Source organism: Mercurialis annua, linkage group LG1-X (genome assembly GCF_937616625.2).
Source record: "Mercurialis annua linkage group LG1-X, ddMerAnnu1.2, whole genome shotgun sequence".
NCBI lineage: Eukaryota > Viridiplantae > Streptophyta > Magnoliopsida > Malpighiales > Euphorbiaceae > Mercurialis > Mercurialis annua.
The window spans coordinates 72097741-72111452 of NC_065570.1; the positions used below are offsets into that span (position 1 = coordinate 72097741).

Below are 13712 nucleotides of genomic sequence, written 5' to 3' on the forward strand. Positions count from 1 at the left end.
AGTTTAATAACCTTCAGAATTAATTATCCGAATAAAATGTTACCATACTATTTAATGACTTAAAAGTTCCGAAACGGCACCGCATTACACGATGACAATTTTATCTTCTAACATAAATGTAACCGACAGCCACCGTCTTCCAAAGCGACTAACACTGTACAAATCCACAACTAATCACACTCTGATCTCTCACTTCAACAAAACAAATCTCCACTTGCTCACTCTTACTTACAGACAAACAAATCTCAAACTGCTACTCACTACTCCCAAACAAACACAGTCTCATATCTATAGATGTCCAAAATGGGATCTGTATCGTTAAAAATAGGAGACGGAACCGCCAGATTCAAGAGAGCCACCGTTTGTTCTTCAGCTGTTAACATTCTCATGCTCTTCTCCGTTATCTCCACCAATCTTTTCGCTCTCTACGCCTTCACTTCCTCTCCAAATCACAACGAATCTCAAATCTCTCAGCACACCCACCACCCCAAAAACATTTCTCTAATCTCCGAGCAGGTTTCCTTAATCCTTAAGGAGATTGATTCCTCTCAAAAAAAGCTAGCCAGGATGGAAAAGGAGCTGTTAGGCTATGAAACTGTTGATATTTCACGGCCCAATATTGCTAACGAGCTTAAATTGTTTCTTCAGCATCACCAGCTCCCTCTTGGTAAAGATTCGAGAACTGGGATCACTGAAATGGTGGCATCTGTTGGTCATACCTGTGAGAAATCTTCTGATTTGCTGTCTCAGTATATGACTTACAAGGTTTCTGGTCCTTGTCCTGATGATTGGAGTCTTGCCCAGAAGTTGATTTTGCGTGGCTGTGAGCCTTTGCCGAGGAGGAGATGCTTGGCTAAGCCTGTTCCTAAGGTGGGTCTTGCTGCATTTCCTGCTTCTTTATGGAAGCCTGTTAGTGATAAGATGCTTACTTGGAGTGGTTTAGGTTGCAAATCTATAGATTGTTTGAATAAAAAGAAGATTTTGAGTAGAGACTGTGTTGGTTGTTTTGATTTAGCTAATGCAAGTGAGAATCAGAAGTTTGTTAAGGTTAGAAGCAAGAATGATTTTGTAATTGATGATGTTTTAGCTTTAGCAAGTGGTGGGATTAGGATAGGATTTGATATTGGTGGTGGTTCTGGTAGTTTTGCTGCTAGAATGGCTGAGAGGAATGTGACTGTGATTACCAACACTTTGAATGTCGACGCTCCGTTCAGCGAATTCGTTGCAGCTAGAGGGCTTTTCCCTTTGTATTTAAGCTTGGATCATAGGTTTCCTTTCTATGATAATGTGTTCGACTTGGTTCGCACGTCTAGCGGGTTGGATGTTGAAGGAAAATCTGAGAAGTTAGAGTTCTTAATGTTTGATATTGATCGTATTTTGAGAGCTGGTGGATTGTTTTGGTTGGACAATTTCTATTGTGGCGATGATGAAAAGAAGCGGACTTTGACTCGATTATTAGAGCGATTCGGTTACAAGAAGCTGAAATGGGTTGTGGGGGAGAAGGTAGATGGAGCAGGATCAGGAAAAGCTGAGCTCTATTTATCTGCAGTGCTGCAAAAGCCAACAAGAGTTTGATGATTATCGTTTTTGCTAGAAACCGCAAGGGGTAAGGATTCAATTATAGTATTAGTTTTACATTTTTGCACAGAAATTAATCTGAGTTCATTTCATTGCTCCCAACAAAATCATCTGCCCTTTCTCTTAACTGTAAACCAACAGTGGAAGGTGATATATCTGTTCTGTAATTTACCTTTTTCTCATTTCTGATCGACTTGGGGGGATTATCGCTTCTTTAGCCATCCTTAAATCCTAAGAAATAATAACTAATTACAGTGTCCTCTTGAATCTCTTTAACTGTGAGTCCCTGATACTTTGAACATGCGAGCTGTTTATCTCATCTTCGATGTAATGATCTTTGAATCTAAGGTACCAATGGAGGTGCGGCAACTGATTGCGATAAAATTAAAATGTAATTTTCTTGCCCTGATGAAATTTTAGAGCACCATTGCTCCAGTGTAGAATTTAAATGGATGTGTTCTGTAACTACAAGAATAATTTTTGAATTTATAGTATGTATAAGCTAATAGCCAATTCTCTCTACTGAAACCGATCCTCTGTGGTAAGGGTAATTTTCGTTTACGTCTCACCAAATAATTCAATCTCTGCGGTTCATCGGAATCATCCGTCCAACCTTGGGTTTTTCCTTGCTGTAATTTAACCGAACTCGTACATAATCTAGTCAAAGTTTTCTCTCATGAATCATGATCATCCTTTTTTTTACTGGGGTGAGAGACACTTTGGTCTTTCCCTCGTCACGTTATTAGGTTTAGCCACAGATTCTGTATTGTCGGTGGCCTGAGGCTCTCTCATCTAGTATTTAAAACAAACACAATAGGTATTAGCCCACTATTGTTGTTGCCTCAGCCACCGTCATCATCATGGCTGCCGTTGCTGAATACTTGCCGGAAGAAGTTGTGGTACATATATTAAACAGGTTGCCTGCCAAGTCTGTTTTAAAATTCAGTTGTGTGTGCAAGTTATGGAATTGTATCATAAAACCCTGATTTCATCTCTACTTTCTCATCAAACAAACATGACTCTTACATCTTTCTGCTACACTCCGATAATTATAACTACCGATACTCTATGCATCTCGACAACAAAGATTTCCCTGAGTACCCGTCTCTGCATCCACTTTCTATCCCAGCCAACCGAAATCTCGATCGCTACTTTAAAGTGGCTGGCTCTAGCAATGGTCTTGTTTGCCTTTATGTTTATTTGGGAAGTGACTTGCATAAGTTTATTATTTGGAACCCTTCAATTAGAAAATCATTGCTTGTACCTAAGAACAATCTTGTGGGTGCCGATCAATTAATCGGGTTTGGGTTTGATTCGAGAACCAACGATTATAAACTGTTCGTGGATGGTTTTATGTATTCACTCAATTGTAATTCATGGATGAAAATCACTAATATTCCCGTCGAGAATAAAATTGACAGTTATTGGTTAAATACGCCGTTTTTCGTCCATGGAATATTCCATTGGCTTGCCATTAGTGAGGAAAAGAATATCGTTTTGACGTTTGATTTAAGAGACGAGATGTTTGGAGAGATATCAATGCCTCAATGTTTGGAAAATGTTGGCAATAAACATTTGAAAATTAAGGCATTTGGAGAATCTTCGATGGCAGTCACCCATCAAATTAGCGACAGACGGTGCGAGTATGATATATGGGTGATGAAAGAGTACCGGAGCGGTGAATGGACCAAGTTAGCCATAGTTGAAAGAGTACCGGCGTGGTGCTGGAAACAAAACTCTGGTTAGAGATAGTGGTGAAGTACTATTGATTCAGTTCGGACCTTATAGAAGGGAACCACGCTTAGTCTTGTATAATATAAAGAATGGGCTGATGCAAAATGTGATGATTATGAGCAGTGAAGATGAAAAGATTTGTTGTTTTAGGCATGTGGAGAGCTTAGCATTACTCCATAACAAATTATGTAATGATGCTTCCGACGGGATATGATTCCTAGCAGCAACTGAGGAGCAGAAGATTTAAGTTCTGAATTGCATAAGCCAATATATGATTTAAGTTTGATATTTGAATTTTAGCCTTTTGGTAGAGTTATATTGTAGTTTGCTTGTTACATTCCAGTTGTGAAAGCTACAGCTTAAAACTTTACAAAGTCCCCAAATTTGGGTAATTTATTTTGTGTGCTCAACTGCTGTATTTTTTGCATTTTAGTGAGCAAATTTTGGCCTAAAAACTTGTCACTTGCTATCTTTTCTATTTACTTAAAACTTGTTATATGTGTATATTGGCCTAAAAACTCCATACTAAACGCATAAGTGACAAGTTTTCAAAAAATACATATACAAAATGAGTTACACTTGACTTGATTTGCACTTGTGCTTGCTGATTATGTTTTTGGGCTTCTTATAAAAGTTCAGGATGTGGGGGTTAAATGTCAGTATCTGAATTTCAAATTGGTTTCTTTATGTTTACTTGTAATCGCTCATAATTAGTAATGGATAAGCAATTGAATAGTTTATTAAGAATCTGCAATTTGCATCTTCGCAGACAAAAGTGAAGAAGTAATCTGGAACAATATTCTTGCAGAGTGCACCTCTTAATCATCAGATTTAGGCCATCTACAACCAACTCTATAATTGGAACTCTATTTTCTAGAGATAAAGTAAATTTTTTTCTAATCACAAACTCTATCTCTATCTCTAAATAAATTTTCCTCCAACCACAAACTCTATATCTAACTTTAAAATAATATTTTAAAACTACACTATTTTATTATCTTAACAACTTAACTCAAATTGAATTTTTTTTTACATATTCATCTTAAAAATAAAAACATATATCAATAAAAAAATAAAAAAATAAAAAAATTTAATAAATTGAATAAAATATTAATATTTTTAATATGTAAATTATAAATTATATTGTTGTTGTTATTTTTATAATTGTTTATATTATTTATTAAAATATATTTTTTGTTAATTTTATATATTATTAATTTATAATATATACAGTTTTTAAATATTTATAATTTTATTAGAAGTCATAAGTAAACATAAAAAAGTACAAAATAGTCCTTATAGAGATGTGAATAATAAAAACTCTATATGTAGAGTTTACTATTCAAAAACTTGGAGTTATCCAACTCTATATGGCGGGATCCAACTCTTTTTTAGAGTTTTGGAGATGCCCTTTCATACACAAAAAGACAGAATTAGCCTCACTGTTTTCGACTAGCATTACATTCCATTACAATAATACACTTGTGAGAACGGCACAAACAGATACAGCTCTGCTAAACAAGATGTACCACAAACTATTCATACATTAGCTATAAATAACTGCTATGTTCATACATCTAAATCCACCTTAACAATGTGAAGGCAAATTGCAATGTTTGTCACCATCAATGGTATCAATAATAATTTCAAGCAAAGTGCTAACCAAATGAGAGCTTTTGATGATGTCCCAGCGCAGAAAAACAAAGCCATTTTTTAATCAGAGTTGATCGCGAGCATGACTACCGTCTGAAACAGAAGCTGTGAGACTCTGGATATTAGCACTTTTCAGAAGCTTCATTCCTTCCTCACTCATCTGCTGAACCTCAGAAGGTGACAAAATCCTTACGCAGCGAACGCAGCCAACAAATTCCCTATATTATATACACATAAAACCGAAGTAAGAAATCATCCCTTACTAGGCACACTCGAGTAGCTAAGAATAAGCAAATGATTAAAACTTACTCCCAAGGATCATCTCCAATAAGTAGAACGTCATTTTCATAGTCGACATACACCAGCTTCCATCCCGATTCCCTTGGGTTATTAAGCAGCCCTTCAAGTCCAAACATGCACTCAATTGCACAACACAGTTCTTCATAGTTTTTAAAACTCGAAACATCAATTGACCTTCCAACAGAGCCAGCTTTTTGAACCTGTCATCCGCAAAATTTTAATACATCATAGAAACACGAAATAATAAAACAAAGAATAGTCATTTAATTATGCTACAAGTTTTATTTACCTTAGTGTATGTTCTGACTCGCGGAGCAACTTGCTGCCATGAATTATTCTGCGCATAGTTGCACTTGTCGAATTCCACATTGCTAGAAGATGTACCTCCTGAGCTGTCCGGAAAGTCTTGCTGCGAGAAAGCTTGAGACTCTGCCAGGCTTGCTGATGTAATCTGAGACTGGACATCCTGACTTGTGCTGAACACCTCTTTACCGATCACACATTCTGAAGGATTTCGGAAATCCGCATCCTTGGCTGCACAGAACTCGTCCAATATGGCATTTGAGACTGAAGCGTCCATCACTGTACTTCCCCCATTACCGGGATCAACATTAAGAGAACCGTAAATTCCACTTTGATCGTTACTCTCATCCGATGAAGCCTTTGCTACTGTTGGGTTAAGGCTACATGAATCTTGAGGAATCACTTGGCTCGTTGGGGATAAAAATCTCAAATTGTTCAGCTGCTGATCCCACAAATCTGGATTCATCAAAGGTACGGATGGATTTATAACCTCGGGGAGTATAGTTGATGGTTCTTGCAATCCAAACATTGGCAACGACACCGATCCGTACATCCCGGGGAAAGATATACAAGAAGGATTCGACATCCATTCATCGGTATCCAGGAAAGGAAGCGAGCCATTTAAGGTATTAGAATCAGCATGAGGCTGAATTTGCTGGGGTTGCAACACAGAAGGCTCAAAACTCGACTGCACAGGCCAAAGACCGGCTTGAGCATGCAAATGATTCTGGTTTTGATTTTGACCTTCTAGCTGGTTCCCACAGTTTTGCGGATTTGTAAAACTCGAATATGGTTTTTCCTCACTGCATTCTCTTACAGAGGTAAACTGATCTGCAGAATTCTGAGTTTCTGTTTTTGACTTTTCTACTTGATTATCAATCTCGCAAGGCAAATGTATATTTCCTGTCATATTCATTGTCGATGTAGATGAGTTAAAGGAGTCGGATGGATTGTGGCAGAACTGGGTCTGATTTTGATACTCTACAGATGATGTAATGACGGATTGGTTAAGCTGCATGGTCTTAACATTGTCTAGAGAAGCAGCCTTGGCAGCAGAGAATTCTTGTCGGCCAGACTCATATATTCCAGGATAGTTGACATATTGGGGTTTTGTTATCATCTTATAAAGTCTATCAGAACACAAATTTGGAATTGAAGGATATGAAAAATTCCCATTGGAACTTTCAGGAAGCCACATAAGCGGTCTTTTAATTAAGTTACCCCATTCTGTTTCTCCTGCTGGTATAATAACCAAAATACTATAATAAATACCTGTCAAAGATTCGCATAAGCAAAAATAGCATTATGATAGCTTACCTAAATAACCTGAATGCAGAGGTCGTTTGAGACCGGAAGTCAGAGAAGGGAAAATGAAGAGACTTTCAGGAGTTTCGATTTCCCATGAACTAACTCTGTTCTGCTTATCAGAGCATCCTGGCTCGTCCCACTCTACCTGTTAATACAAAATTTAAAGATCAAATTCTCAAACTTCTATCTTATGAACACAACATGAACATAGTAGAAATACTCTACCTGGAGATTTCGCCATTTGGAGCCAGGCCATCTAAGCGGATCCACGTCACTAATACCAACTATTGTTCCCATATATCTGCAAAAATATCACAATTTATTAAAGTGTGCCTGCCTAAACACAGACTAACAAATATCCAGGTGTAGTAATAACATGCACATTGAATTCACTATTGAGATGATTTAGCAGGAAACAAGAAATCCAAAACGTGGTTTTTCCGTATTTTGTGTGAAAGCTTATGGTAACTCAGAAAATTACCTGCGCTTCCCTGACTCATCGGTCTCAAACATCATGCCAAACCGCATACCCACTGAAACTTGGGTAGCGAACACCGCTTTTCGAAATTTAGATAAAGGAATGACAAACTCAGAAGGGCAAGCCCTATAAATTGTGAAGAGGATATGGTTAGCAGTATATTCAGAAACTACACGCCATGAAAGGACAGTTATAAATGATAATGCAAATTCAATAAACCTTGGGTTGTAAAAAATGGTGAAAGGGCTTCGATTAGCAGCAGCATGTGCTGCGGCTGCAAGAACACCAATATGCATGCTATCAGCTGAAAGAACTGATGACGGTAATGTTGTTTGTTGACGATTTGCACGCCTCACACCCACCAATAACTGTGACTTCTCATCTCTGGTAACAAAATGAAAACAAAGTTCAAAATACAGATAAATATAGTTAGTTATAGAAAATAAGTGAGTTCATTGTCCAGAGACACCGAAATATAGAATGAGGAAGATGGAAATTACCTGATAAAAAGCACAGAATCCCCGGCTTTAAGCCTTTTTGATCCAACAAATAAACTCCACCCAGTTGTAAGAAGGTGACGCTTCGGCTGCCCTGCATCACACATTGAAAAAATTGATATATTTGTGAGAATTATGTCTTCTTACAGCATCTTAACTAAAGATACATATTCAGAACCAAAAGTTCCCTCACCGCGATATATATGGCGAAATGTCCAGGTATTATCATGCAAGTCTCTAACAACAAGCTCTTGAGTAGGTGGTTGCATAGTGAAATCCTGAAATAACGCATTAAACATAAATTTCAATTCAATACCATTTAAGCTATTCCTTGCATTATAAGACAAACCCACCAATGGGGGAAAGAGCTTCTCTGCTGCCCTCCGTGGCACTGAGAATCCACCATGTGTGCTCGTATCACTTGCGGTCAAGGTTTTGCAGAAAAATTCACTCGGATGTTTGCTAGGCTTTAACCCGAAATCCGGTATAGGGAACACATCTTTTTCCTACACCAATGTATACATATTAGTTCAAAGAGCTACTTAGTGCTTGAATCTTCATTTATCTGTAGTAGTGAAGCTTACAGAGTTCACTGGTTGAAGACTCATCTGTGCATAAATTTCATCGGTGTCTTTGTCGGCCTACAAAATATGTTAACGCAATTAATCATTCATGAAGAACAACATTAAACATATTCAAAAAACGTAGAAGCCAATTAGGTAATTTAACATACATGTAAGGTAACATTATGAACTTGGCACAACAACTGAGAAGCAAGATTTGGGTAGTTCGGAATTTGCGAAGTTGCTGTCCTTTTCGTAGACACTGCCACCTATATATCCAAACTGGATCTCATTAATTACGGTTAAATAACCAGCACGTACCGGGCCGATAAGCCATCAGTCATCACTATGAAAAATTATATCAAACTTGAAAGATAACCGTTAAAATGACTAACTACCAAAAGAACATGAACAAGTTAGAAAAATGCCATTTAACATAGATTTATACTATATTCAGCTTTAAATCAAGATCATGGTCGTTCAAAATGCACTTAAATTCCATAATTTGTTTAAATTGCAAGAAGTAAATTTATGTCTGTCTCGATGAGTTTGCATACATACAGGTAGAAAACCTCAAACAAGAAATCAAGAGAAATCACAATGCATCTGAAATTTAAGGAGAAAAAATATAAGAATTATGAATCGATTGAAAATTGGGAAAAAAATGAAAAAATGTGATAAAAAGTGAGAAGAGCAAACCTGTTCACTGTGTCCTTGAGGGAAATAATACACAAGACTGCCAACATGAGGCAAAGAAACAAGTGGACCTGCACAGGCGTACCACAGCTCCGAGTTTATATTCTTGCGAGACCCTGAAAATCAAAGCATTAGGACAAACCAACAAACTCTTAATAACATAAGACAAACAACTAACTGCCCTTTTAAAAGATTCAAAGCAGCACATGTTTAAAAAAAAAAACATAAACCTTTTTTATTACCAGATCATTCCAGCCCAATATCAAAAAAACAAAAAGAACAACACCCTTTTAAAAAAAAAGTGAAAAATTTAAACAAACCAGAATGGTCCTGAATTTCTTTGAACAGCTTCATTTCTTCAAGCAGATTGGGTTGAGCTCCAGTAACCAAGCTCCCTGTTTTAATTTTCTCTTCAACAGAACCCATCTTCTTGTTCAAAAGCTACAAACTTTCCCTCTTATTCTCTACTTCAACAAGAAGAACTCATATTCAGAAACTCCCATCTTCACTTCACATCTCCACCCACAAACTACCCCAGAATTTAGAAGCTAATAGAGCCATGTTAAAAGGGAATCTGAAGGAGCAATCTAAATGAGACACAAAAGAAAAGTAAAAGAAGCCATAATAGAGTCCAAACAAATTGAAACGAGCAACAAAAACCTGCAAAAAGGAGCTTAAGAAATCTTTTCGAAGGTGGGCCTTTTTGAGAAAACACAATAGAAACAGATCATTTTACATCAAAGCACGCCAACCAAAGCATGAGCCACTGGGTCGGCTCTCTCTCTATTCTTTCTGGGTTGTTATCATCAAAGTGTGCTTGTTTTTAATGAAAATATAATCATCATCATCATCATAAAAGAAAAGAAATTTAAAACTCTTTTTTTTTAATCTGAAATTATGTGTGAATAGTTTGCTTGAAAGTAGCAAGAGTGTGTGAAGTCTTATCCTGCGCCACACACACTCTTTTCTTTTCTGAAAATGGCGATTTCGTTGCAGCTTTAAACTGTGTCAAAAACAAATATTGTTTGTTTAATCAAAAAGTTAACTTTTTTTTTGAAAAAGAAAAAAAAATACAGAGCTTTTCTTCAGACTAATTGAACACGAAATCAGTAGAAAAGGAAAAAGAATAGAGATCATCAAAAGAGAAATTAGAATGAGTCTGTTTGCGTATGTGAAGAGCTAGCTACGCACTGATTTATTATTTTCAAATAATACAATGGAGGGAGAAATAAAAAAAATAAGATAAATGCGGCGCATTTTAGCACGTGGATTACGAGGATTTGTTTTTCTCCATTATTATTTTAATCTCAATTTTTTATTTTTATTTTGTCTAATTTTCACTTAAATTGGGAGGTATGGTTCTAGCTCAGAATTTTAACCGGATATATACAATTTTGGTTGGAACTCGCAATCTCATTTAAATAAAAATGCATTTTATCACATTAATTTTGCTGTAGGATTTTTTATTTTTATTTAATGATTTGTTTTATTTGTGTGTTTTTTGTACTTATTTTCACCTGCTCTCTATGCTAGTTTTTGTATTTACTTTTTTATTGAACTAAAATAATGGTAATAGAATTTAATAAATGGACATGAACAGAAATTTAATAAAAAAAGTGATCTGGTTTCGTGCTTTTGCGCCTGATATCATTTGACCATTCATCACGCGTGCGGTTCACGACAAATCGGTGCGGGGGAGGCGCACGCTTACTTTAGAATTAATATTTCAGATACGTGTCAATCCCACGGCGTCGTTTTTCCATTTCACATTTCTCTGATTTGATGGTAGGTGGTGTGGGATCCCTATTTGTACATGATTTTCAATTATAAAGAATATTTTTGTACTATTTTTTTATGAGCATAATATCTCTATGAATTAATGTGTAGAAACACTAAAGGCTGAATACACAGTTTGACCTCTGAACTTGTACCCTTTTACCCATCTAACCTCCAAACTTAACGTCTCACCTATCGAACCTCTGAACTTGTTAAATAACCCGATTTGACCCCCAAACTTGATAATACGTAAACATTTAACCCCTCCGTACACAATTTCTTCTAGAACGTTTCAAGTGACAGGTGGACACGAAGGGTTCAATACTTACATATTTATCAAGTTCAGGGGTTAAATCGGATTATTTAACAACTTCAGAGGTTCAATAGGTGAGACGTTAAATTTAGGGGTTAGATGGGTAAAAGGGTACAAGTTCAGGGGTCAAACTATGTATTAAACCAAACACTAAAACTAATTTATTTTTATCAATTACCAAAAAAACTTATTTTTATCATATATTGAGGGGCATCAAGTTTTATTTTAACACTAGTGATGTTTCTTTTTTCTAGAGTTTAATCAATTTATAGTGTTTTTAAATTAATTTGAGCTACTATTATTATAGTTAATTATTCATTTGTTGTAATCACTCAATGTATATAGTTTTCTATTTTATTTATCCTAAAATATATTCTACTAGTTGCCCCAATAATACATTAGCTTTAAGAATAAATCATTTGTCAACATGATAAGAGATGGAAGGCAAAATACAAGTAACTTGCTCAAAATGGTAATTGAGGGGAACCTTGTTAGAAAATACAAGTAATTTGGAGAACTAAAACTAAAAAGAGAGAGAGAGAGTAATAGATAACTAAATGTGGCAAAGAAGTAATCAATGGGGAAATAAAGGAGAGAAGGGATTATTATCCAAAATAAAAGACTCATGCTAATCACATGAACTATTAATCTCCATTTTTTGCAGTCTAATACGCACACATATATATGTCATATCACGCTTTCATGTTCTATTGAATAAAATGTCATTTTAATTTATATATCAATAGTCCGATTTATATGATCTAAATTTGATCTATTTAGATAATTTAATCGTTAACTCTTTTTAAAAAAATAATTAAGATGAATATTAGAGTGCCTTAAAAGCCAATCATAAAATTATATCTATTTAATACTAAATTTAATAACTTTATATTTTTATAGTAGTAATATTTTGGCCGAAGGTACAAAAAAACCCCTCAACTTATTTAAAAAGTACAAGACAGCCCTTAAACTTTTTTTGGGTCCAAAACGACCCTTTAATTTTTTTTTTCCGAACAAAAAAACCCTTCCATCCAAAATCTCCGTTAAATGGTGACATGGCGCATAGGGAAAAAATTCAAAACCATCCTTAATGTTTAAAATACTTACCATTTTTATGTTTTTAATTTTTTTTAATCATTTTCACCATCTTCTTCTTTTAAACATCAATAATTAAAACCAAATCAAATTAAACTAAACACAATCAATAATGACCTATTCTAACCACCCATTCATCCACTGATTTCCGGACCGCCGCCTCATCCGTCACCGCTCCACCCACCACCGCCGCCTCGCCCACACTCCCACTGCCGCCTCGCTCCATCCTTTTAGGGATGAACCGTTACTGTAATCCCAAAAAGGGATGACATTGTGTGTTCATCCCTTTTTAGGGATGAACAACCACTGTTCATCCCTTTTTAGGGATGAACATCTCAGTTCATCCCATAAATGGGATGAACTTTCATCCCTTAAAAGGGATGAACATCTCAGTTCATCTCTTAAAAGGGATGAACAGTGGATGTTCATCCCTTAAAAGGGAAGACACCACCGTCGGTAAAAAATATTGAATGCCGGAAAGAAAATTCCGGCGGTCGGTGAGTGGCGGCGGCCGAAAATCTGTGGTTAATTAGATTTTGATTAATTTAATTGGGTTTTGAAGTGTTTATTTAGTTTTTGATAGGTTTATGCGTTTTAATTTATAATTTTAATTAATTATAGGTTTTTAAAAGAAAAAGATGGTGAAAATGATTAAAAAAAAAATTAAAACATAAAAATGGTAAGTATTTCAAACATTAAGGATGGTTTTGAATTTTTTTTCCTATGCGCCACGTCACCATTTAACGGATATTTTGGATGGAAGGGTTTTTTTGTTCGGAAAAAAAAATTAAAGGGTCGTTTTGGACCCAAAAAAAAATTTAAGGGCTGTCTTGTATTTTCTGAATAAGTTGAGGGGTTTTTTTGTACCTTCGGCCTAATATTTTATATCAAATTCAGCAAATTCTATATGTTGTGAATATGATAAATGGATATTATTGTTTGTCTTACTTTGAAAAAAAGAAAAGTAAATTATTAGAATATAAATTTGATTAATACGAGTATGTTTTGTAAATTTAAAGAATCACATGATTCTTTGCTCTTGTTTTATTTATCTCCAAAAATTTATTTATTTTAATTAAAGACGGAAAAAAGATAAAAAAAAAATTGGAATGTGAAAGCAGGACTGGCTTGGTTATCCCAAGAGAATAAGGAGCAGTATAAGCTTTTTGATAAAGAAAGAGATGAATTTGTCGTTTAGTTATGTTTGTGTCTATTATACGACAGCCGGTTCAATCTTTGCAGCCTTATGTTTAAGTTGGTCAGCTACAGTCGAGTCTACAGTAGTGCTGCTGCGTTTTTGCGAATCTGGTCAATGTACAAAAAATTCATCAGTCATATTCCAAGCCATCACTTTGGCAAAAAAAAAAAAATATTCCAAGCCATCATCATTTAAATCCCCATTCTTATTTAATGCCCAT

The 13712-nt window shown here is 35.5% G+C and overlaps 3 protein-coding genes across 6 annotated transcripts; 2 read left to right on the forward strand and 1 right to left on the reverse strand.

Moving 5' to 3' along the window:
* The first annotated feature begins 94 nt into the window (after positions 1-94).
* LOC126687405 (probable methyltransferase At1g29790) lies at positions 95-1854 on the forward strand. The gene has a single exon (XM_050381962.2). The coding sequence runs from the start codon at positions 295-297 to the stop codon at positions 1573-1575; it is 1281 nt and encodes a 426-aa protein (XP_050237919.1). The 5' UTR covers positions 95-294; the 3' UTR covers positions 1576-1854.
* Positions 1855-2646: 792 nt separating this feature from the next.
* Positions 2647-3324, forward strand: LOC126675993 (F-box/kelch-repeat protein At3g06240-like). The gene has a single exon (XM_050370246.1). It carries the CDS (start codon positions 2647-2649, stop codon positions 3322-3324), a length of 678 nt encoding a protein of 225 aa, XP_050226203.1.
* Positions 3325-4738: 1414 nt separating this feature from the next.
* LOC126687352 (auxin response factor 5) lies at positions 4739-10251 on the reverse strand. 4 transcript variants are annotated; one of them, XM_050381904.2, is made up of 14 exons: positions 9771-10251; positions 9431-9684; positions 9114-9226; positions 8585-8683; positions 8436-8492; positions 8205-8357; positions 8045-8129; positions 7855-7945; positions 7358-7738; positions 7102-7177; positions 6886-7021; positions 5555-6807; positions 5275-5465; positions 4739-5183 (listed from the first exon to the last, which is right to left on the reverse strand). In XM_050381904.2, exons 2-14 carry the CDS (start codon positions 9534-9536, stop codon positions 5030-5032), a joined length of 2895 nt encoding a protein of 964 aa, XP_050237861.1. In that variant the 5' UTR covers positions 9537-9684; positions 9771-10251; the 3' UTR covers positions 4739-5029. The 4 variants fall into 4 exon arrangements, with proteins under 4 accessions (XP_050237861.1, XP_050237877.1, XP_050237869.1 ...); XM_050381920.2 differs by having other exon boundaries at positions 7358-7480; positions 7574-7738; positions 9431-10248; XM_050381912.2 differs by having other exon boundaries at positions 5555-6804; positions 9431-10251.
* Between the last annotated feature and the right edge of the window lie 3461 nt (positions 10252-13712).